This window comes from Dermacentor andersoni, chromosome 5 (assembly GCF_023375885.2).
Source record: "Dermacentor andersoni chromosome 5, qqDerAnde1_hic_scaffold, whole genome shotgun sequence".
Classification (NCBI taxonomy): Eukaryota; Metazoa; Arthropoda; class Arachnida; order Ixodida; family Ixodidae; genus Dermacentor; species Dermacentor andersoni.
Window position 1 is genome coordinate 163,406,677 of NC_092818.1, and position 24,946 is coordinate 163,431,622.

The window sequence follows — 24,946 nt, forward strand, 5'->3', positions numbered from 1 at the left end:
TTCAGAAATGGCAGCGTATGACAAACATCTGACATTCGCTGGCAGACCGCAACGAAGCAGGTTCACCGGAGCAACAAAACAGAAATAGCAACTGCAGAATCACATCGGGCAATTTTGCCGGGGTAAGATAGCCTGCCCCGTAAACGCAAGAACTCGCTATCCACCTCGCCAGCTGACGCGAGTGAATTGCCCGAACGTCGCAACCATCTTCATTATTGCAAGAAGGGAGAAATGGTCAGAAAACAAGAAACAGCCGCATCGTTCGATTGCCTGCTAAAGAATCCATCCCTTAAAAGCGCACAACGAGCAAAGGGATCATCACTCCCCTCGTCTGGGGCCCTGGACTCGGGCGACTATTAATCAGTCACGCAGGCCGGCCCGTACACAACAGCGTCTCCCTCGCTATAGCTACGCGGACACGAGGGAGAACGGATCGAGGTATACGCGCAACACTCGTTACACCCACCGAGGACCCCAGCTACGCACCCTCGCCGCTTAAACCTCTCCCGTACTTTTCTGCGCAGCCTCGGCTCTCCCGCAGCAGCCGTAACAAAGGGGCCACCACGGCACGGAGCCCCCCCGAATGAGTTTCCTGCCGCCAAATTTCTTGGCTGGCCCGAGGCGCCGTCTTGACGCTCGCGTAACTACTAGTGAAGCGTGAGTGTGGCCGCACGTGAGAGCCTTCCTTCCTCGCTTTGCACCGCGTGTTTCTGTGTTCCCGAGGCTTGTTTCGACGGAAAGAAAGGCATAATTTATCACTCGCTCGTCAATGACCTTAATTAAACTTCACGAGAGAAATGGAGGGAGCGTCACCTCCCCCCTCCCCCCCCCCCTCCTGTAAAAGCCGCAAGGCGCCTGCACGCGTGGCTTTATTTGAATGTGAATTTTTTTCACTTTCTCTCTCTCTCTCTCTCTCTCCCTGGCTCTGAAATGGTGTGTGTGCGCGGTCTCTTACGACTGACACGTCACCCTCGCAGCACCAATCTGGCGGCCAGGACCGCAGTTTCCCGCACTGACGTGAGCCGTGCGAGATAGGTCAATGCGCGCACGACTCTTGGAAGCCGCAACGCGCAGTTATCCTTGAATTCACTTTTAAAGCGAGGCTAAGGAGAGATGCTTATCACCGACACGATCGTCGTTTCTCAACATGGAAATCGGTTGATTGATTCGTGGGGTTTAACAACCCCAGGAAACAATGGGACTACGAGAGGCGCCTACAGTGGAGGGCTCCGGATTCATTTTGAACACTCGGGGTTCGTTAACGTGCCCTTAAAGCAAAGTACGCGAGAGTCTTTGCATTTAGCCTCCGTCGAAGTGTGGCGACCGCGGCCGGGACCTCGCGCTATGCAGACGAACGCCGCCGCCACTGAGCCATCATGGCGCGTAATGAGGAAATCGTTTCTCAGCGAGCGAGAAAAATGAGACTTGCATTCTGCGAAAAGTTCCGCGAAGTGTTTCACTGAGTCAGTGTTTCACTCCCCCTTTACCTTGCTATACAGGGTGTTTCAGCGAACACTTTCAAGAAGAAGAAGTATTTTAATGACTGGAAAATGTAGAGAGGTCGGCCGGATAATAGAGCATCTGGCCTGCTACTCTACGTAAGGGAAGGGGAAAAGGGGAAGAAAAAGGTTCACAATGGGGGATGATAATGGGAGGAACGAGGTGAAGGACACATTACACAACTGGTATCACAGGCATGAGTCCAGGCCCGTGTCACCTAGGAAACGTGAAAGAGCACGCATTGTCTCTGTCGTTTGCCAACTCTGTGGCCATGCGCCTAGCAAGAGGTCCTCCGACAGTGGTCCATTGTGTAAATGTCTCAAGGTATCTGCCATTGTCAGTCTCGCGCGCTTACTCAGGGCACACCACGAGCACATGTTCTATAGTCTCTACAGCGCCGCACACCCAACAGTCCGGGGAGTCTGTCCGTCCAATAATGTGCAAATCTTTGCGCGTGAAGGCGACGCCTAATCGCAGTCTTTGTATCAGGCATGTATGAGGGCGAGGAATTCCACGCAGAATAGGAAATTTCATATCGGGATCCAGCCTTTTAAGGCGGACGTGACGAGCTGGGCCCAGTATCTTCTCGTCACACTCCTCATTAATTCCGACAGGAGGCATGTGATGTCCGGTCTGGAGAATGGCACTACAGTTCGCAGGCCATTGCTGAGGGCGCGCCTTGCTGCAGCATCGGCCATCTCATTACCGTTGAGCCCACAGTGTCCCGGGATCCATTGGAAAACTATGCGGTAGTGTTTTTCTTGAGCGCATGAAAGTAGCTCGGTGATCTGCAGTGCCAGAACCTGATATGCGGTGTGGCGCAGGAAGCATCGCAAAATTTGCAGCGCGGGTTTTGAGTCCGTGAAAATGCACCCCTCTTGAGGTATTTCCCCGCAGATGTGGCGAATCGCTTCCCGAATAGCCACAAGCTCTGCAGCGGTTGATGTAGCATTATGGTCTAGTATGAAACTTCGAGTCATCTGTTGGGCTGGTATCACCACAGCTGCTGTTGATGCCTTTGGTGACGCGGAGCCGTCTGTGTAAACATGAACATATGTCTGGTATTCTGACCAGATGTACGCGAGAGCAAGTTGTTGTAGTCCACTGACGGGAACCAATGATTTCTTTAGTATGCCGGGGACATGTACGCATACGTAAGGTTGAACCATCACCCACGGTGGTTTGACAGGGTGATATGGAAGGGCATAGCCTGATGTTATGCGGGGTAGATGGCAGCGGAGTGCACTTGTGAAACTGCTGTCCGGCCGCTCATGTAGAATCGACGTCAATGGATGGCAATGGCGTTGTGTCAGTAAGCGTAAATACACACGAAGTGGTTCGTGGGACAGGTATATCGATAACGGGCATACGCGGGCTTCCTCAATTGTGCCTTTGTTGGAGGCACGCCGTGGAAACCCGAGGCATATTTTGAGCGCCTGCGCTTGAACGCTCTCTAATGTCCGTAAGCAGGAAATGCTTAAGTCGAACACTTTCAAATTTTTTTCTTAAGACTGCCTGTGGCAGATAATAGCACAATTCTAGTCCATGAACTGGTCTAATCGAAGAGGCGGACATCATTTGCACAAAAATTGAAATGCTCATCCAACTAATTAAGAAAAATCCGCTAATTACATTTTAACTAATTACTTTATGACATGTATTGTAGTTTACAAATTCTGGCGGGTGAGACTGGAAGGAATATTCAACTTGAAAATAATTGAATGAACGACACCATTTACGAGTTATGCGCCGTCAAACTTGCGGTGAAGATGCCCTGTCGTTGCACTTACTTTCTTAAAACGTCTTTTTATGCATTGAAGCACAAAAGTAACAGGAACGCCAATGCATTTCTCCATAAAGTTCGGGAATTTATATCTCGAAACTGGTGTCGTCTTGAGAATTCGTTCCTAATGGATCCGCCTTGCGAACTTCCCCACTAGAATTCGTAAATTGGAATATGTGCCACAAGATAATTAGTTACGAACTTAATTAGTGATTTCTTTGTTAATTAGTCGACTATGGATGTCAGTTTCTTGTGAAAAATAATGTCCACATCTTCGAATAAACAAGCCGATCAAATAGAATTGTGTTATCTGCCACATGCAATATTTAAAAACATTTGAAAGTGTTCGCGAAACACCCGGTATATCTTTCTGCTGCCTCATTCAATTTCCTGGCATATGCACTTTTCATGTCCGATTTTCTTCCGCAATTTCAGTCTTAATTTAATCAGTTGCACATTTCCTCAGTCTTTCTTTTTTCTCATTTAGTTTATTCTGAAAGCCTCTTACGCGCACATATCGGGCACCCCCCCCCCCCCCCCCCCCCGCCACCCTACTTTATTCCACTTCAAATACAATTAACGTACACGGGATTTGTCTAGAGCGCTACAACGACAACACACATCTGTCTTTTTATCACGAGTTAAAAAAAAAATACCAGGCACGCGGGAAGCCTAAATAACCTTGGCTTGTGGAAAACACCTATGACGTAACAATACCAAGCGTGATCAGTATCCGCTGATGTCACTCTATCGAGGAAATAACGCAGAAATAAACGTGCCCCAAACTCACAGGTTTCACAAAAACAGGCAGAGAAGCTATAATATCGGCATCCAAATAGCACATTGCTACGCTCTTCCTCTAGTCATCGAATAGTTACCGCAATGCAAGCCGAGCAGGATGGATCTTAAGCACGTAAGCGAACTTGAGTATATACGATGCGTTTCTCTGCACGCTAGGAGAGGGCAGACCAGCTCGATGTCTGTCGTGCAAACATCCAAGTGCACTATCGAGGGATATATTTATCGACAATTCTTGCGTGTACCGAAGCAAACTTTCAAGGAAAGACAGGAAACTAAGGTCAGGGTGAGGACAGTCCGTGCCAACCACTGACACATACATCCGTGCGTCCAGTAAAACCGCCGTCGAGATAAAGCAGTTGGCTGACCTCGTCCGTGGATCGTTCGCGCAGTCAGTGTGAACGCAATCTGAAACGTGGGTCCAATTATCTGCGCGAGTCGGAGGCCGTTATTGTGGTGGTTGCGGGGGAAAGGCGCAAATATATGTCCTTTGCCGAACGATACTATCCCCGGTTAGCGCAACTATATGGTCACGGCCGAAGAGTTGATCCGAGGGCGTATGAATGCGTCTGGAGCGACGGCAAGACGATTCGATGTGTGAACACGATGTGGACACGATTGCAGAGGCGATTGCGGCTAAACTTTCAGTGAACCGCGACGGCAGATCTGCACTCATGGCCCCGTGAAAAGGAAACAGTTTGCAGTCTCAACAACTGCGTCACGAAAATGAGTTCCATATAGGACAGCGACCGAAGTGACTTGGGGCTGAATTCACCAAGCTTGTCGTTTGTGAGTGCTTTCTTGTCATTGGTTGGCCGCGATCACTAATGATGTGCCCAGCGTCAGTATAGGGTGGAAAATGCTCTTAGTAACAATTGTAGCGTAAGAGCTTTTTGCTAACACAGAGCCTAATGCTGAAGTGCACGAAAGGCAGTTGATGTGACTGCTAAAAGAATCTCTAACTACTTTGCCAATATGTACGTCATTTATAGTTATACTTAGGACAATTTCAACCTGCTGTAGACATCGCACACTTGACACGCAGGCACGCAGGCACGTATAGGCACGCGGGCACTGCCCATAAAGGAGGCGCCCAAGCTTAGCTATTGTATCTGCAAAACGCTTTACAAGCGCCGCGCCTCAGTAAAAAGTACAACGATGACGCACTTTATCTATCCATTGTGTCCAGTAATATACGCTTCATACGCGAGAAGTAAAAACTATAGGAAACTACAATCTACGGGCCTGCCACTCCGCATCGAGCAGCGCACCCTTCCGAACCGTAAGCCCGCGAGAGAAGGCCAACGGTGGCGGCTACAGGCGCGAGTGGACTTTTAGTGGCGTCCCCCTCCTTCCTCTCATCACACTCCCACGAACTCCTGTGCACCGCATATCCCGTCGTCATCGCGATGCGACGCCCGCAGCAGCAGGCGGTGAGGCGACCGCGTCCTGTGACCTCCCCCAACAGAGATGGACGCCTCACTGGGCGGGAGAAGACCTTCCTTCGGAGGTCGGGTCCCCGTACGATAGTGGTGCCGTTAGAGCCGCACCTCACGTCTCCGGAGCCCGCCGTTTTATGAGGGCGCTAGCCGCCCGCACGTCCCGATTGCTTGCGGGAGGACGAAGCAGAGGAAGATGACACTGAATCTTGTCATCCACACCCTTTCCTCTCCACCGCTCGTCTCCGAAAGCAGTGTTACCCTGCCTTCCTCTCGTTGCCACGTACCTCCCTTTCAGCAAGGCTGCTTTCGAAGCCATGCAAACGTATATTTTGCCCAGTCGCCACCCAGGCGTCGCATTCGTTTGCGACGGTGCAATTTATACAGCTCCCGAAGCAGGAAAGACCCGACCTTCTCGGTACGGCCTCTTTACGTCCGTCCATACCCTCTCTGCTTCCAATTGCTGGTATAGGCGCTCGCGATGACTCCCAGACTCCCAACTGCACGTTCGACTGTTACGCACGCGAGAATGTTTTGTTGTTGTTTTTCTCTATCTCTCAGTGTGGTTGGTTATCATGCAACTCGCTTTTTTTATTTGTCTTGGTCGGTCTGAGAGAGTTCGTGGCTTAACTGTACTTTCGTTACCAAGTTTCTCTCACGTGATACTGACCACATTTCATTAAGCCATCGGTGGCAATCCGTCACCAGGGGTCTTATTTCGGGGATGGTGCCCTAAAGAACCTGTAGCAGCACGTCGGCGTCGCGTGTGGCTGCCAAAAAAGAAAAGAGAGATTTGCAAGTACTGCACTACTACTGTAAGGATCGAAAACGGTATTAACGTTTATGCAGGCAGAGACAGAGAGAGAGATGGAGGAAACGTAGGGAGATCTACCTAACGTGCGTCTGGGTTCCTACCCTACGCAAGGGGAAAGGGTTTAACGGATGAAAGTCAAGAAATGAGAGGGAAGGAAGGAGAGGGAGGGATGCATTAGCAGTTCGACGCGTACAATCGGTTGTTGAGCCCAGTCGATTTCATAAACTGAAGTAACGCTCACGCTGTTTTGCAAGCCTGCGACGCATGGCGCCATGGTCGAAGTATATTTGTCTCGAAGCATGGTCGGCTATGTAGCCCGTTTAACTATTGAATAAAGGGAAAATCAGACATCCACCCGTTCGTAGCAATTGCTACAAAGGAAACCCAAACGGTTTCCTCGAAAGAAAAGCCTCATAGTTGAAGAAAAATTCGTCCTGGTTTGGGACTCGAACCCGGGACCACCGCCATTCCGGGGCAGCCACTCTACCATCTGAGCTAACCAGGCGGCTAGCAGATGGCAGCGCGAAGTCGAATTTGTCGACACGAAGCAAAGGCAAGTGTTTGACGTAGTAGTTCTGCGGAAAACCCGCAAGGTGGAGATAAGTAATGAATAAAGGGAAAATCAGACATCAACCCGTTCTTTTCCTCTGTAGAAATTGCTACGAACGTAACGTCACGTTTGACGTCGTAAAGACACAACACGTGTTCGATAGAACGTTGGCCTAACATAATGACCTTGCTTGCCGGTACTATATATAGTACCGGCAAGCAAGGTCATTATGTTAGGCCAACGTTCCATCGAACACGTGTTGTGTTTTTATGACGTCAAACGTGACGTTACGTTATACATATATATATATATATATATGTAGTACAGTTAGGAAATTTCATGTCCGTGTGGACTGCGTCAGTATATATGTCGTATTCCTCTTTGAACATCGTATTATATTGATTGTGATAACGGCTAAGTATTCGACATTCAATTCGATTCAGCCTCGAAGATCACTATTTCCACCCGTCCGGCGCCAGCCTAATCAAGCTGCGGTCGTAGCTTTTTATCGTGTGGCTCTCAGTTGTAATTAGTATCCTGAAGTTACCTCGCCAATAATGTTAGGTGCATCCGGAGCTCCATTTTATCAGGTTCATGGCGCTGTACGCTCTTGGATGCAACAGAAGCCGTATTTAGTGGCCACAGAAGGATGTGGCCGCTTGTGCACGACACAAAGCGTGTGCTTATGAACGTTCATTATTTCTCTACGCCTAAGCAGTTCGCTAACTGCGCTGCACTTATTCTTCACTATAACTACAATCTGATAATACTACAATAATACAATACTAGTTGCTTGTGTAGATACACTTACTGAGCCCGACCTCACTCGGAATTGTGCAGGATGTTTGAAGTTGCACAAAAGAATGAGGAAGCGCCAGGTATCTTCGCTCGAGCGCAACCTGAACCAAAATGCGCCACATTAGACGACTTTGTTTCCGGTATTCCTTCCGGTCGTTACCTCCCATTTATTTTGCACAAGTCGAGGAAACACACGGTAAATTCTACACACTGCAAGAAATTGCCTGCACAAGCGCCGGGTACGCTCCTATAAAGGGTAACTAGCAATACATGTCAGCAAGCTTTACATTTTACGATAATTTATTTGGTAAACATGGAATTGTCATTATATTTATACAGCTCGCCAATTTAGTAGCATGAACGGCTCGTTCTGCGAGGCCTCGCATCATATTCCAACAAACTGTCTTGAACACTGAACATAGTAACAGCGGCCAAAATATGTACACGCGGAGAAACCTCGGCTCGCTAACTATACAGTCGCCCAAGTTTCCCACCACGTGCGAAGCCGAGTGAGGCCTTGCGCGCAGCCGAAACGGCCTGGTGTGACGCGTTAGGACAGCCGCTTCCGAAGGGACTGTCTACTCCCCAGTCCGAGGAAACTCGGGACGACCCGCCAGTCGACGGCGGCGCTGATTGGACGTGCATTAAACGACGAGCTGGTTGTAAACGGTCGCCGCTAGCGCGCGCGTACGCTCTCACACGACTTGGCGGCGCCACGTTGCCGCCCGCGACAATCGCTTAAGTCGCGCCGCTGCCCATACGCGAGGCCCCAGCCAGGGCTCTCTCTACCCACGACCAGGGCTTAGGACCATTGCCCCCGCTATGTTGGCGGTGGTGGTCGGCCGGTCTTACTCTCAGGGATGCAAGACATTGGCGGAACCCCCGCCGAGCAAGTGCAGGGAAAAGCGAGTTGTGGTGGAGGATGCTAACAAGGAACGCGGCCGTCCTTCCCCCCCCCCCCCCCCCCTCCTGCGTTCAAGCCGCTAGAATTGCGCTCCTTGCATACGGCTGCAGAGACGAGCCGAGAGGCTGGGCACGCTTCCCAATTAAACTTTCTCCGACCCCCCCCCCCCCTCGTTCTCTATCTCCGCCCACTGCCTGAGATCCCCTTTATCAGGGGTTGAAGAAAAGGGAAGGCTTTTGTCGCTCGCCTAATAAAGTCCAGAGATTTGCATGCCGGACACGTAGCGCCCTGCCTTTAAAGCTAAAGCGCACGCCACAATACCGACGGGGCTGCCCGGTGCGGGGGAAAACAGAAAACAAGGCGGCTGTAAGCGCAAAACTTTGGCCGCCGGTGTTCATGCGTTGGAGCGTGGAAGTGTTGAAATACAAGCAAGATGAAAAGGAAAGCGCTACATGGATTTTGTTTTGTTTGCTTCAGGGAAGAAGTAAAGCTGCCAATGGTTACGAAAAAGGAAATAAATAAAAGAGAAGTAATCACTCGTAAGTATTTTGTACTGTAAGGGAGAGAGCTGACGAGTGAGTGAGTGAGTGAGTGAGTGAGTGAGTGAGTGAGTGAGTGAGTGAGTGAGTGAGTGAGTGAGTGAGTGAGTGAGTGAGTGAGTGAGTGAGTGAGTGAGTGAGTGAGTGAGTGAGTGAGTCGGTATTTGAGGAGCATTGTATGAAAAGAGGAAGTGAGTGGTGAGTGATAGTTCTGGTACGTTGGTGAATGAATACGTGAATGCATGACCACGTGAGCGAGTGACAGAACGACTGAATGCGTGGGTGAATGAGTGAGCGTATAGGTAAAAGATTGAGCCAATAATTATCTTGTGCTTGAGTTAGTGATATATCGAGTGAGTGCGAAAGAACTGCCATTCTTTTATGTGGGAAAATGGGTCAATCAGTAGTGAGTACATAAGTGACGCAGCGAATGAGTAGGTAAAGGAGGGAGCGAGCGTTGCATTGTGTGATTACATGGGTGAATACAATCATGAGTGCGCAAAGGATGTAACCCGCTGGTGTGTAAGTGAACGATTGAGGCCGATTAAGTCATTTTATGAATGAGCCAGCCAATGCGGGAGCATGTAGTTAAATAAGTAGCTCAAGGTTCTAATAATAATAATATCTAGGGTTTTACGTGCCAAAACCACTTTCTGATTATGAGGCACGCCGTAGTGGAGGACTCCGGAAATTTTGACCACCTGGGGTTCTTTAACGTGCACCTAAATCTAAGCACACGGGTGTTTTCGCATTTCGCCCCCATCGAAATGCGGCCGCCGTGGCCGGGATTCGATCCCGCGACCTCGTGCTCAGCAGCCCAACACCATAGCCACTGAGCAACCACGGCGGGTAGCTCAAGGTTCTGGTGTGAGAATGAATATGTGTGAGAAAACGACTGAATCAGGAAGCGGGGGAATTACTGAGCCCTCAGGTGTGTAGATAAATGAGTGAGGGAAGGCAAGGGTAAGTGAGCGAGTGGGCCTACGAAATAGCTAACGGGTGAGTGATCCAATAGGAAAGTAGCTGATCGAGCGTTTCTCCGACCCCGCACTTGAACATCATGAAAACATGCGAAAACGCCGCCTGTGTTTCTGGGGAATGAGAAAGGCTTCTTGCACATGCAATAAAGAAAGTAGAAAGCAAATTAAAAAAAAGCAATTAGGAAGTTAGAAGTTGTCTCACCAACGTATAATAGGGGAAAGGCTGGGATGTTAACCAGAGGAAAAGATCCGGTTTGCTACCCTAAATAAACAGAGATAGTGAAGAACAAACCAGCAAGAGAAAAAAAAAAGACATATTGACTGAAGAAAAGCGACGGCGATGCCAAAGCAGAGAAAGAGAGAGAGAAAGGCAGGGAGGTTAACCAGAGGTAGTTCCGGTTGGCTACCCTGCACGGGGGGATGGGTTAAGGGGGATAAAAAGAGAAAGAGAGTGGAAGGGGGAGATAGACTTCACTAACTTGATAAGGGGGGTCACCGTGCTACAAAAGTGAAGACTCTCGCTGTTTCTCTTTCACGTCGTGGAGGATACCAATATGAACCACAACTGGCAGCCCGGCCACGCTAGCTCGTTAAATGCTTATATTCTGTTGTTCCCATAGAATTAAACGAGCCGGGAAAATGACGTTTCCCAGTTTCGCAGGCAGCTTGCTACACTGAGTCAATCAGTGGCCAATAAAACTACACATCGGTCGTTGCGAGATTGCATCCTGACGCATGTAGTCTTCGAGTGAATGGAAAAGAAAACGTAAACTTGAATCAAAGCTGAGGCTATTAAGTTTATTAAAGAATTTCACCAAATTGGGTCTGTCAGGAACCATCTAAAATAATGAAACGTCGTTCGTGCAGTTGATCGCCTGGGGAACAATCACTGTTGAGAACGTGCGCTCACTCGAGCCAAATGAGTGCGCTGATGAAGCGAGACGAAGTGCACTTCTTATTGATCCTTTGCACAAAAGCACGCACACACAGAATACTGTCTTGATATATTTGCTTGGAAAAACACGCAGGCTCCCGCATTAGGTCAACCAAGATGCCACAAAAAATAAAAATGCAAAAGGAAATGGACACCAAAAGCTCAGGCTTAAATTTGAAGGTTCTTGAAGGGACAAGAAATGCTCCTCCCGTGATGACGAAGTCACGCACTTGAAATGGAAGTACTTCATAGTACGCTATAAAAATAATTTCGCTCCGTTCATCCGTTTGACAAGATTTTTTTTTCTTCTTTGCGGTAATACTAGGGGACATTGTTCTGCGGCTGGGACTTGAAGGTGACCGAAAAATCACATACTTTCGATCTTTATGGATATTCACGCGAGCATTCTTTAGACGTGGAACTCCGAAAAAAGCCTTCGCTTGTTTCTGTTCACATCTTCCATCATAAGCTTCGACTACAGTGCCATCATCATCTCCCCACTCTTTTTTTTTTTCTTTTTAGCAGCCTTCAATTCAAGTCTATATATATATATATATATATATATATATATATATATATATATATATATATATATATATATATATATATATATATATATATATATACGTTTAGCTATGTTTATATTGCTACAGTATGTTGTTAATCTGAACTACATCGAACTGAGAAGCAACAGCCTAAAAAAAAAAGCTGATTACGGCAAGCCATTGCAGTTACATGGTCACGACGAATTTATGGACTGTGGTGATAATACGAAAATAAAAAAGGAGCAGTAGTACGAGTTGCTATAACTGAAATATTTCACTAATCTGTACGAATGTAGAAGGCCTAAACTTATAATATTTGCTGCTAGGTTGCAGAAAGGGACCATATGTATTTCAGTAAACAATCTCCTTTAGAAATGCAAATGGCTATTGACGGATACGTCTCAACTGCCACCAAAAACAGTCATGGTGTGACAGTGACGACGTGAATAATAACGTTGAAGACAATGACGGCGCTACAAGGATGACAAGTATGAAAAGTAAGGACCTACGACCTACGCATTCGAATGGCCGACAACGCTCTCTGTAATGCCTGTCTTTGCGAGGAGACGCTGGAACATATTCTGTGCGACTGTCCTGAATATAATGTTCAGCGACAGTCCCTGGCATCTGTTCTAGCGCACCTTGACAGTAGACCATTGTCCCTCGACACGATTTTCACATGCCGCCGACAGAAGACATCGCAGGTGAAGGCGACAAAGGGACTACTTCGGTTTTTGAAAGAGACTGGATTGGACAAGCGGCTGTGAGAGTGATGTCACGTACCATGCCAGATTGATGGACTCCAACGGACGATGTGTGTGTGCTGTGCTATGTGCTCTCTCTCTCCCTCTCCCCTTCCCCATCTTTAATCTCCCCCATCCCTCTCCCATGTGTAGGGTAGCAAACCGGTTAAGCTAAACAGGTTAACCTCCCTACCTTTCCTTCTCCACTTTTTCCTTCCTTCCTACGACAACGACGGCTGACGGCAGCCATCATCGCCTATCACTGTACAACTACAGCTCTGCGAAATGAGATGCTTGCGAAGTTGGACCAAGTTTAAAAGCCGGGTACGAACCGTATGAATTACTGACGACGCAGTTTTAGCAGGTCCGAGCGCCAGATGGATGACGTGGCAACCGACACACGAACTACATATGAACGTGGGCATTTTCCCACATACCCCAAAAGTTTATCAGGGCAGCTTGATGATGGAATCGGCGCATGGCTTTGAGGAGGGAGTTCACGCGGTGTACCTTTAACCGTGTCTATTTGTTCCTCTCAGTTTTCTCGTTTCCCTTTCTGTTCAATGGCAGCGCACTGTTGAAAATCACCCCAAGAATTGCGCACAAACGGTGTGCTAGCTAACGGTTCACCGAATGCGAAGCACCACGCACCGGCAGGATCACAGCAAAAGTGGCGTCGACGGCAGCTTCGCAAGCAGGGGCGTGGCGCGAAGCAAACAAAGAAGCACACAGGGCGGAAGACGAACGCCGCTCGTATACCGACCGCGCGGGACGTGTGATTCAGGACAGCCGCGCAGGGACGAAAACCGTCCTCTTTTCTTCCGGCCTTTCTCGCAGACAAAAGGGGGCGCAAATTCGTCCCGGGACGGGATAACGCAGTGTGGAAGAGCAGCTCACATCGGAGCCAGAGGGAAAGAGAGAGAGAGGGGGGGGGGGGCGCTGCCGGGCTGCTTCTGCTGTGGCACCTTGGGTCGCTTCCTTCCTGGAGGGAGCGCGAAGCGTCCCGGTCCCGTGCGCGGCCATCACAGCGCTCCCCATATTCCATCGCGGAGGCGCTTCTCCAGCGTACCCACGCGTGCGCTCCCTTCCGTGCGCGGATACGGAGGAGAGAGCAGCATCATCCACCGTGATTGAAAAGGCTCCGGCGGCAGCGGTGGCGACGCTCCTGAGTCAGCCTGACGCCGATCGCGCCGCGCGCGTGGGCACTCGCACGTCGACCGGACGAAGAGAAGTGGGGATGAGAGGAAGGAGGAAAGGGGGAGCTTGTCCTTTAGAAGAGGCAGCGCAAGCCCCGTCGGTCCGCCAGACTGGGAGGGGTGCAAGTCGCTTTTAATGTTCGCCAGGCCGAAGAAAAGGTCCGGGGACGATGGCTGAGTGTACGGTTCTCGGGGCGCACGGGGCCGGTTAGGAACAGGGAGAAGCGAGAGAAGAGGTAAGTAGGGAGGGTGGGGGACCCACGAGTAGAGACTCCGCAGCATCTTCCGATTTGTAACGTCGGGACGGTTACGGGACGTGGGGAGAAGTTTTTGCCGCGTGGGGGGTTGAAATCACTTCCCGCCGGCAGAACTCTCTCTCTCTCTCTCTGTCTCTTTCTCTTTTCTTTCTGTTCCATTCGTTCCATCAGGCTATGACGCGCGCTGTGGGGGCCCGCTTGTTAGCCATCCATTTGCCACAGGGTTCATGACGTTGTTAAAGTGTAGGACGGAGAGTAACTTGCGAGGACGAAAACACGAAGGGAAGCGCCGAGGCGGAGGAGGGGTGGGGGTCGTTGTACGAGGTTGGTGGGCTGCAGGCGTGCTCCTCCTCCGAGAAGGTAAAAACGAGGTGACGCCGTCATACAACAGGAGGGGGTGCCTCTTGCGCGCGCCGGGACCCACTTCAGAGGGAGCTCTAATTAATTCTGGCTGCTCGCGTCTCCAAAAGAGGGGCATAAATCGGCGCGCCGGAGGACGCCACGACAAGTGCTGGAAGGACAGGAGCGAGGGCGCAGTGCCATATTCTATGCGCGAGGTAACGAGCGCAAGCGGCGGTGCGAGTCGTCGCGACGTCACGTCAACGGCGGCGCGGGGAGAGCAAAGCGCATCGCGTGCCATAATAAAGGTCCGGAAGTCGCAGTCAACGGAAGCGGAAGCGCTGCATTTTGGGCGAGGCGCGCTACGCTTTACAGAGGGGAAAGGGGAGGGCTGTACCTCTGGCAGTGGAGATGGAAGAGAGACGCCCCCGTCCGTTGCACGGTGCGGTGCGCGCGTGCGTTGAACACCGCGCGCGCCTGCTTTCCTCTCGCGAGTCACCCAGAACGCGTGAATCTTCGGGGTGGTCTCACAGAAAACCTTTTGTACGTAGACCGTGGAGCGCGTTGAGAAGAGGCAGCAGCGACCGGATGAGCAACGCAGCGTCGCCACTAACCCGTGCGCGCTTCGCGTACACTCATAACGGCGCCTGAAGCACGTGGAGACCGAGCAGCGCCTGGACAGCAACCTACTCGATGGTCTTCGTCGACTGTCGTGCCGCGCTCGTTACTTACTACCACGGTCACGCGCGTCCGGTCACGTGACAAAAACGAAGCTATTGTGCGCACACTTCTGGGGCCATCGCCACCTCGCGCCGCCATCAATGCCGCCGCTGTATGCTGCGGCCACAGCCACCACTCCCACGCCTTGCGGCGCCGACACATTTCGGTAGTCGGGCCTGATTTAGTGCACACGCGCGCGCACAGAGAAAAGCCGCGCACAGCGCGGGGGTCGAGAGATGTGGGAGTCGAGCGCGGTCTGCTGCACCGCGCACGTGCACGGCAATGGTGGCCGCCTACTACGCAGGCCCGTTCCACTTGTCATGCTTTACGAGGTGACGAGCAACGGCGTTCGCTTTGCCGGAAGCGGAGAGGATCGGTGCGCGCGCTGCGCCGGTCGAGTGCTCCCGGTGTTTGGGTTTGGAGGAGAGGAATTTGTTGAAGCCCAGTTGTTCGGCTCCCCTGTTCAACCTTTCTGTCTTAATTTTTCTTCCCTCTACATTTGCCGCAGACTTACTCAGGGATGCCTTTGTGTTCTTTCTTTATTTTGTTACAAATACGAACACGTGAGTGACATCTGAATCGAATGTTGAGATGGGAATATTCATAAGCAGTCTACGCGGAAATGCTGCACGTGACCATGCGGCCAAGGGTGACTAACTTCTGGGACGTGAGACGATATTCATCCGGATTTTTCAAGCTAAGGTAAAGGCGCATTCTTTCGCTCATTGTCGTCTTCTTCAAAAAGAAGGAAAAAAATGAACAGGTAAGTCGTATAACGCCATAAAGTAATCGACGCTAGCCCGACGAAATGCCTCGCCGTATAGCAGCTGATCGCTTGCAGTGTTGAAAGCATGGCGATGAACGTGACAAATATGCATAAAAGTTTGTAAGCTGCTACAAGAAACGCATATTTCTACGGTATTGTTATCAACTACGTGCCCAGCAAGGCATTGTGTTTGTAGATTTCTTCAGAAAAGAAAGTACACACGCACACAACGTTGTATTTTTCAGGTTTTCTTCGTTCATGAGGGACTCATCCTCATCAACAACTCCAGAGCTGGCAGCGATTGATATTGCTCTAAAGCACGTACAGGAAGAAATAAGCACATCGAAGGTCGTCATCCTCACAGACTCCCATGCTGCCCTTAGCGGGCTGTTGAGAAAGGACGCCAATGGCCTAATTCTACGTAGTATAATAAAGTTCGCACACAAAATTACTTCTCGTGAGGTGTCCCTCATTGCATGCCCAGTGGATACCTTCGCACGTGGGTATTGCTGGAACTGAAAAGGGTGATCGCCTCGCTTCAACTTGTGCTCACAACGAGAGTGACTGCCCAGAAATTTCTTGTATGATCGACAACGCCATTGTGTTAATCCGCCGATGCCTCCTAAAGCAGCACCCAGACCACCGCGTTGCAAACGGCTCGTTCCCTCCCCGTGTTCGTGGTCGTGGCTTGCCTCGTAATGCTAGAGCACTGTTAGTGAAATAAAGAGTTGGCTCTGTGTTGGTGCGCGAATGCTTGTATCGTCAAGGACATGTGGACAGTCCGTCGTGTACGTCCTGTGGCTCCTGTGAGAGGCTTCAACACCTTATATTGGAGTGTCGCGCATTCATCGGACAACGTTCACTCCTAATTAAGGAATATGGACTGATTGGACTCAAGTGTACGACCCTTGACGATTGCCTGTTTGCGAGAGGGAGTGCTGCTCAACGCGACCAGCCCCATGGAGCCTTGCTAACTTTCATGCAGAAAACTGATTTGGCCTCCCGTTTATAGACATTCTTTCCATGTTCCGACTTTCTTTTGTCGGTGTCTCTGTCTTTTGTTTATTTCCTATTTTCTTTCCTATTTCTTTGTTTCGAACTTCTTATCCTTTTCTCCTCTTTTCATTCCCTCCTCCCGAAAGAGTAGGCAGGCGTCGTGCCCCTCTTGGTGGCAGTTGTCAGCTTGCTCCCACCCTGTTTCCTTTATGTGCTCGTATGTTTCCATATCCAATAATAACAATAACAATAATTGCGCCTGTAGACAACTGGAAGAAATGTGAGGAAGCTACCGGCGGGAAGTATCATGCAGTTGTAGCTCCACAGTACCTTGTCGTTGTGCCGCGACGTCTGGAGCGCTGGCAGCCTCTACAGGCTCCGGGTAGATGACGGCCGTGTCGCTGCGGCACAGGTACTCGCGGATCCTGGCTTCCTCCGCGTCGGATGGAGGCTCGCCCGATCTGCGACGTTCCTGTCGAAGATCGCCGCCGTTCTCGTCGCCATTGGCGACGCCTTCGACGCGGTCTCTGCAGCGCAAAACAGCGGCACGAGCACATCAGTAGGACGTAACAAGCTGCGTCTTGCGCGGGCTTTCCTGAATGCCTTGGACACGTATATGACCTCATTATCTCGGCATTTACATTCCGTTTCCCGTGATCAAACGCAGCTATTCTATTCCCTGTATTCTGCAGCGTCCCTCGAGTAGACACTCCACAGCTGCTCGAAAAGGTGACCAGAATAGAGAGTTGGTCTAGTTGGTTGATGATGACGCAGATAGTTTCATGACATGGATGGATGGATGTTATGAGCGTCCCCTTTGGAATGGGGCGGTGGGTCGCGCCACAAAGCTCTTGCTATTATACTGCCTAATGTCCTACCTAAATTAAACAATAAAAAAAAAGCACTATGAACTCCCACAGCCAAATTTTCTGATCCCCTATTGCTAACTGTGCTTTTGCACGTCTCCATTTTTTGTCGTTTCCCTACTTTTCGTCCACCAATCCTCCAATCGCCTCTTACTAATGCCTATTGCGGACATGTTTACTTTTCCACTGCTCCCGCTGAACCCAAGGGCTTCAAGGAGGCCAGTGGTGCCTAAATCGACCGCTGGGTAGACGTCTTCACATTCTAATAAAACATGCTCCCTAGTTTCCCTAGCTTTACCGCAGCAAGGACATGTTTCTTGTTCCTTCTTATATCTCGCTTTATAGGTGCGTGTTCTAAGGCATCCCGACCTCGCTTCGAAAAGTAATGAGCTTCCCTTTCAGTTATCATAAATGGTTTATTTCCTGATTTCGTTTTTTCCTCTTAAGTAGTTGCTCAGGCCGGTTCAGGTTCTTGACATTCACTGCACGGTAGCGCCACCTCTGGACTGAGGCAGTTACTGTTCTCGAGTCGCATCCCACGGCGATTCCGGAATCAAAATTTTCCAAACGAGTGATATCGGTGTCTGTTTGAATGCACTGCAGTGAGGGTGAGTTTCTCGATCACCAAGAAGTGGTATTTTAAAAAAAAAATCATTACTTCGAGTTTTTTTCTTCTTCTTTAACTTCATGGTTTCACGTCAAGCTATTGCAAGGTGTTTCAAGGTGTGGTCGTTTGGCCTTCTTGGTGATCTATTACCAGAAGTAAACGTAGTGCGACACGGAAGAAGTGGAACGAAGGACCGCCAGGACACAGCGCCAAGTGTGTCCCATCGCGTCGTCGTTAGTCCGCAATTCGTAATGCTTACTTCTTCAAGTATCTACTGCGCCAGTTAGACTCAATATGCCCCAATCTAACTGACTAATTTCAATTACGGCCATCGCTTTACAAGGCAGGTAAAAGCCTGTGGAGCGCAAGGACACGACAGAAGCCAGCGAGAGACGATAGAAGCCAATAGAGACGATGGCCCTGATTTTTTTTTTAAATTCTTGGTCGGTGCTACGGGTTACCGATCCTAGCCTGGCGCGTGCATCGCTCCAAGCTAGCGTTGGTAGTTCTCATTGCCTTGGACCGCTAACCACTCGACGCGACTGTGGTGAATGCCTTTCATGCCAAACGGTACATATTGTGGCACTAAGAGACATGGACAAGCGCAACTACTGGACGTAAAAAGACACAGACGAGATGAAGCGCCGACTAACAACTGTTTATTCTTGTAATATATATATTTTTTTCATTTTCCCTCTTTTGTGACATATATCGCTTATTTATCCGTACAGGTATGAGCTATCCCCCACTTTTAACGTATCACAATGAATGAAGAATTAACAACCAGCCTCATTTGTAGCTTTGCTAGTGGGCAGTTCTGATTACACTGCCGCAAAAAGTTAACGACAGCTACAACCTTCAAAAGCTGACCATGATAGAAGATTAGTGATGATGATTCCTGATGGCATGCCTTTTGAAAGGGACCGGCGACAAAAAGTCGCCTCGTATGTTTCAGCTAATCGAGTCTTACTATATCTATTGTGGTCTAACATTCCGTCTATCTCCACTTCCTATTTCCTTCGCTTCATTAAAACCTCCATCTGTATGCTGTAAAGTTAGTTACGCCTGCAACTTTACAGTCTCCTCCTCATCATTCATCTCAACACTTTTGCTTCCTTGCCTTCTTGCCCAGTGCAGACTAGCAGGCTAGAGCACACCAGCCCAAGTCGACCTCTCGTCTGCCTTTTCTGTAAATAAGATATATCGCTGCTTATGCCTGTAACGGCCCCGTCTCCGGCCGTCTCTTCCCTGATTGTTTACTATCAATATATATATATATATATATATATATATATATATATATATATATATATATATATATATATATATATATATATATGATGAATGTCTCTCGCTGGCCAGTTAACGCTCCCAAAGATTTGAACTCCAGCTCCTGAGTGAACTTACTGTCCTGGCTGCGGAAACGTCTAGGCGGACCTTACCTCCACGCACTGCCACCACACGGAGCCTCGACGTGATGTCCGGTGGCGACCAAGTCGCTGGAAGGACGTGGGCTGGCCGGTTGCACGGAGGGGCACGAAATGACTCGGACGAGGCGCGGCGGATGCGGCGAGGTCGGTGGCGACGGGCTGGGCGGTGTCGGGGCGTCCTCGTCGATCTGCAGCGGGGGCGCATCGTCGTCCAGGTTGGGCGACGAAGGGGGGGACTCGGGCACCACGGACGCCTGCACCGTGACGGGCCGCAGAAGCTTCACGTGGCCGCTCAGAGCTCTGTGCGCCGCCGCCGAGGAGGAGGAGTCGTGGTCGGCGGTGGCCGAAGAGGAGGGAGGCAGTCCGCCGTCTCCGTGGGCGGATGGCGGCGGGCAATCGGCCGAGGCGGCCGCCGAGGCATCCACCTGATCGGCGTCCTCGGCCATGCCGTCCGGCTCCACTGCGCAGAAAAAAAAATGGATTTGTGCTTAGGGAGACGCCAGGGAGAGACAGTTAAATCACTGTAGAAGGATCGACATTAGGGCGAGTTGGTACTGGTTGAACATCTTGAAGGGACAGCGAGCGCAATATGACGAAGAATGAAGGCAGGAACACGCGCTGTCCGGTGTGTTCCTGCCTTCTGTCTTCGTCATATTGCGCTGCCCCTTCAAGATGTTCAACAGTGAAATCAGTTTAGACCGATAGCACAGCGTGTGGACGACAAACTCTACTCCGTCTCCGAAGTCGTTAGCAGCACTGTGCAAGCTGCAGGTATCCCCACAGTCAATAGAAAGGCCCGTTGTGTTCTCTTTTCTTATTAAATTTCCTTTGAAAAACTGTTTAAAAAATATTTTCTAAACCTGCTTGGGTAGCACTGCTGCATGCAGTATTGCGTAAATGAATGAATGAATGAATGAATGAATGAATGAATGAATGAATGAATGAATGAATGAATAAATAAAAATAATAAATAAGTGAAGGTGGTTGACCAGCGAAGCTGTTTAGCACACGACACGGAGGTGACACATAGTTTTCAACAAGGACACGAGCTGATTCATTGTCTTGATGGGTGGTCATCGTGACGAAAGATACGCACACTCATTTGTTGTCTTGATCGGTGGTTATTATTTAACTCGCAACTGCAATCTCATTCCTTGATGATGCTGAATCGATGCGCGTACGCCGCTGGGTAGTCGGTCGGGCCGGATTCGCGTGGCATCGCAGCGGATATGTCTGCAACATGGAACGCGTAAACCGCTCCTTTTCCGGTATTCCGACACATCCACATGGAAATCGCCGACAACGACAACAGGAGTAGTGTTATCGCAGCCAATTCACGCAAAGTGGGCAGCCATGAACGTTAGGGGCCTATGAGTCATTGCATCTTTTACTTGCTTACGGGAGGATGATAAATAAATAAATAAATAAATAAATAAATAAATAAATAAATAAATAAATAAATAAATAAACAATGCCTCCAAGCCTTAAAAAACAAGCGTTCGAGCAACCTAAATAATCTACTATAATAACTGCATAATACTTTTCCGTAAGCAACGCTCGCTCACACTCCCAAGGACCCAATCTTGTACAGCCGCACACAAATGCCGAGGAATATAGACGGAATGACGGCGAAACCCTATAGCGTAATTCGTAAAGCAACGTGCGCGAAATGCGTAGGATATGAGTTCGGCTCCCGCCGGTGAAAAGCTATGTTTATTCATATTTATTTTTTATGAGCGATATCGTTGCTTTATTGGGACACGTCAGCAGAGTTCACTCAGTCTAGTGCGTCACATTAATGTCGATGACCCCAGGTCCGGCATTTCAAAATGCCTGTTTCGGCAATATTCCAATTGACTCACTCACACATGTTCGAAAGATTTCCTAATTATCTTCAAGTACGCCCAGATGCATCTGTACACAGTGACAGTCAAGGAACCGCTGCAGCTTTTTTCTTTCCTTCGACTCAAGTATAGGACGTATCTTTCAAATACCTCATCCAACTTCGTCAACAACTGCGCATCTAGCAGCGATTAATGTTGCACTGAAATACGTGCAAGAGGAGTTAACCACGTCGAATATTGCCATGTTTACGGACTCCCGCGCTGCCCTTAGCAGGTTACAACGCAGTCAGATTGATTGCCCAGTAGTGCGCAGCATTACTGACTCTGCCAACAAAATTGCATCCCGTGGGGTATCTCTCGTTGCCCAGTGGACCATAGGTATCGGCGCAAATGAAGAGGCTGATCGAATGGCTTCAACTTGAGCTCATAACGACTGTGTCTACCCTAAAATTTTTGGCAAGCTTGATGACGCTCGTCTGCTGATTCATCGCCACCTACTCAAGCAGCACCCAAACCAGCGTGTCGCAAATGGAACGTTCCCGCCACGTGTTTGCGGTCGAGGCATGCCTCGTCGCGGTGGGGCACAACTACTCAAGCTGAAGGCTGGCTGTGCAAACGCGCACGAACGTTTATACAGACAAGGACGTGTGGTCAGTCTATCGTGCACGTCTTGCAGTTGCTGCGAGACACGTCAGCACGTCGTATTAGAGTGCCCCTTTTGATTGCGCGGCGTAAGTCGCTAGTGAGGGACTCTATAATCTCCTTGGCCTGCGGTGTACGACACTCGAAGAATGTTTGTAGCCCACTGGTTGTGCTGCTCGACGCGATCAAGCTCATCGCGCTCTCCTTACTTTTCTTCAAGTAACTAACTTAAGTTCACGTTTGTAGGTTATTTCTGTTTTCAAATGACAAGACGTCAGACACTTTTTTCTTCTATTTTAACATATACGTAGAAGCATGACCTGCAGTCACCGGTCCCACAGTGCGTGACGTGTACTGTGCGTGTTCTGCTTTATTCTTCGACGTTTGTCATCTTGCTCTTTTTTTCCCTCTTTCCTCCCCGCCTTCCTGTCTTCCGTTTCTATTTATCGCTCTTTTCTAAAGAATTGTCAGGCGTTGCGCCCCTTCCGGTGGCAGTTGCCAGTCTGCTCCTCGCTTTCCCTTTCATGTCTAGTTCATATATCTTTTTCAACTCAAACAGTAATAACAATAACTTTAGTTTAAGATTGAGATATCTTATGAGCGGTTGCAAACCTACATTCCCGCAAAGCGTCATTTTTTTATGTGCCGGCGAGACGCTGAGGAACTTCTGCAACTCCGATAATGCGTAACAGCATTCCTTTAAGAGAGAGAGAGAAAAATTCATTTACAGAAAGGCAGAGAGGTCGGCCTGAGCTATAACTTGCTCTGGCCTGCTACTCTACACTGGGGAAGAGGGACGGGGAGTGAAAGGGCTCTTGTCTCTCCTCAGCTCACCAGCATTCCTTTAAAAATGTGAAGAAGCACAAGCAAGCATCTGCCACAGGTAGCAATATACAGTAAACATGCACGCATGTGCGCTAGCTGTATTAAGTTTCTGCCGTGTTTGTATTGAGCGCTGAAGTACTGCAGTTAAATTACTGATCCTGCAAAATAGGACAGAGATGACCTTATTATGTTGACTGCGAACTATGTGAGTAGCGTTTTATCATATGCCAGAACACAACCACCAAAATAGTACACACAAACAAGTAACAAAACAAAAATTCCATCGGCGGGGTTCTTTTTTCTTTTAGCTCCTAGCTTTAGTAACTCCCGATGAAAGCAAACTCAAGCACTCTATCGGCATTACGGACCATAGAGTGGCATTTCGGTGTGAACAATATTTGTGCAGCGTTAAGTTCTTTTAGTGGTGCGGAGATATTGTTTTTTCACCTTTGTGACGGCGAGTAGTGTTCGTCTTCATCTCGCGAATAACGCACGTGTCAAGCTCACAACCGCAACGTTATTAAATTGGCAATAAAAAAAATTAAGAATGGGTCTTCTCTTTACATCTCCTAATACCAGCGCTTCGGGGATTTTATTTCCGCATATTACCGTCGCCGTCTTTCCGAACGGCACAATTCGAGCGCGAACTCCGAGGCGTCGAAGCGTTACAGCCAGAAATCACACCGGTGAAAAGAGGTACACGGTCGGCAGTCACAGATTTAATTTCAAGCGCCCCGGTGTATGGCACGAGTGAAGGGACGATATTATTAATGCGAGAAAAAAGAAGTCGAGTCGATCGCGCGGCAAGCATCCAGAAGGAAGAAACTAAAATAAACAAAATTTCTAGACGGTGTTCGCTCGTAGCCACGGCGCTAGAAAAATAAAAGCACGGAAGGAGGGGAGGCGTTTAAGGTTCGATTGCTTTAATTAAACATATGCGAAAATATGCCGTGAGTAGTTTCTTTATGCTCTGAAAGTGATAAAGACTGAGAAGAAGCGAGGTGTGCTATTATACCCAAGAAAAAAAAGAAAGTAAGGAAAGGAAAAGAAAGAAAGAACAAAAAGTGCGACATGAACTTCACAAGTCTGATTGATCTTTCGCTGAGGCGGATAAGCGAAGACAAAGGGACCAACTACCTGTCGCTCTCGCGTGAGTTACAGGGAGAGAGTAAAAAGGCCAATGAAAAGAGAGTGAATGAAGACACCCGCTCAAGGAAAACAAGGGGAGAAAAGAATAATAAAAAATGAAGAGATGAGCCACAAAACAGCGCGCCGAGCCGACGGAACAAATAAGGCAGGAATGAAAAAAGGAAGGGTGGTGCTGAGTATGAAAAACATTAAAAAGCACAAAGACAAATAGGAAGTGCGAAAAACGTAGAATATACAAACAATGAAGAAGCTGCACACAATGCTACACCGTGCATACGTATGCGTGAGGCCGGCAAATGATCCATGAAACGGACACAGACGAAGACAATAAGCGAACGCGAATTTCCAAACCAAATCTATTCGAGAAGCCAGCGCTCTCCTCCGTCTCGCTTGCCGCGAAAGACGCCCCTTCTCGTTTCCAGCCACTTCTTTTTCCTTTCGTTCGTTTCGCGCGAACCCTGATTTGCTTATTATGCAATCGCTTCTTCTTTTTTTTTTTGCCGAGCTTCATTTTGTGTTTGTTCACATTCTTATTTTCTTGTCCCGGAGAGAAATGCCCAGAAGGGGTGCAATCTCAAAGGTGCACTCATATACACAGACACACCCACTCAGACGGTGGCGCATGCCGCACAGCCTTGTTCGAGTTACAGACTGCTGGAAAGGCTTCAGTGATGAGGAGAGAGGGAGACAGAGCCAGAGGTGAAGGCAAGCGGAAGAGATGTCTCGAAAGCGAGCGCGGGACGTAACAAAGCAAAGCCCACACAGAGCGCGCACCGTAATGCCCCGCGCCCACGAAACACACACACGCGCGGGCGTCGAGTGAGGCTGTGAGAAACAGTCGGAGGAAGGAGTTAAAGAAACCGTCTCCTCGCAAGAGAGAACACGGCGGGGCACGGGAAGGAGACAAGGAGGTGCGTTTGTAGTTTCCGTTTATTTATTCTCTTCTTTCATTCACTGTCCAACACAACCAAACCCCCTCTCT

The 24,946-nt window shown here is 49.2% G+C and overlaps 1 protein-coding gene across 1 annotated transcript in view; it reads right to left on the reverse strand.

Annotated features, from left to right (window-relative positions):
- LOC129385129 (uncharacterized) overlaps positions 1-19,975 on the reverse strand; it is a 139,064-nt gene extending 119,089 nt beyond the window's left edge. Inside the window, exons 1-2 of the mRNA XM_055071243.2 lie at positions 19,517-19,975; positions 16,932-17,128 (exon numbers count right to left, since the gene is read on the reverse strand). Of these exons, the coding sequence (XP_054927218.2) occupies positions 16,932-17,128; positions 19,517-19,950 (631 nt within the window). The 5' untranslated portion in view covers positions 19,951-19,975. The remainder of the gene's footprint in view (positions 1-16,931; positions 17,129-19,516) is intronic.
- Positions 19,976-24,946: the final 4,971 nt, after the last annotated feature.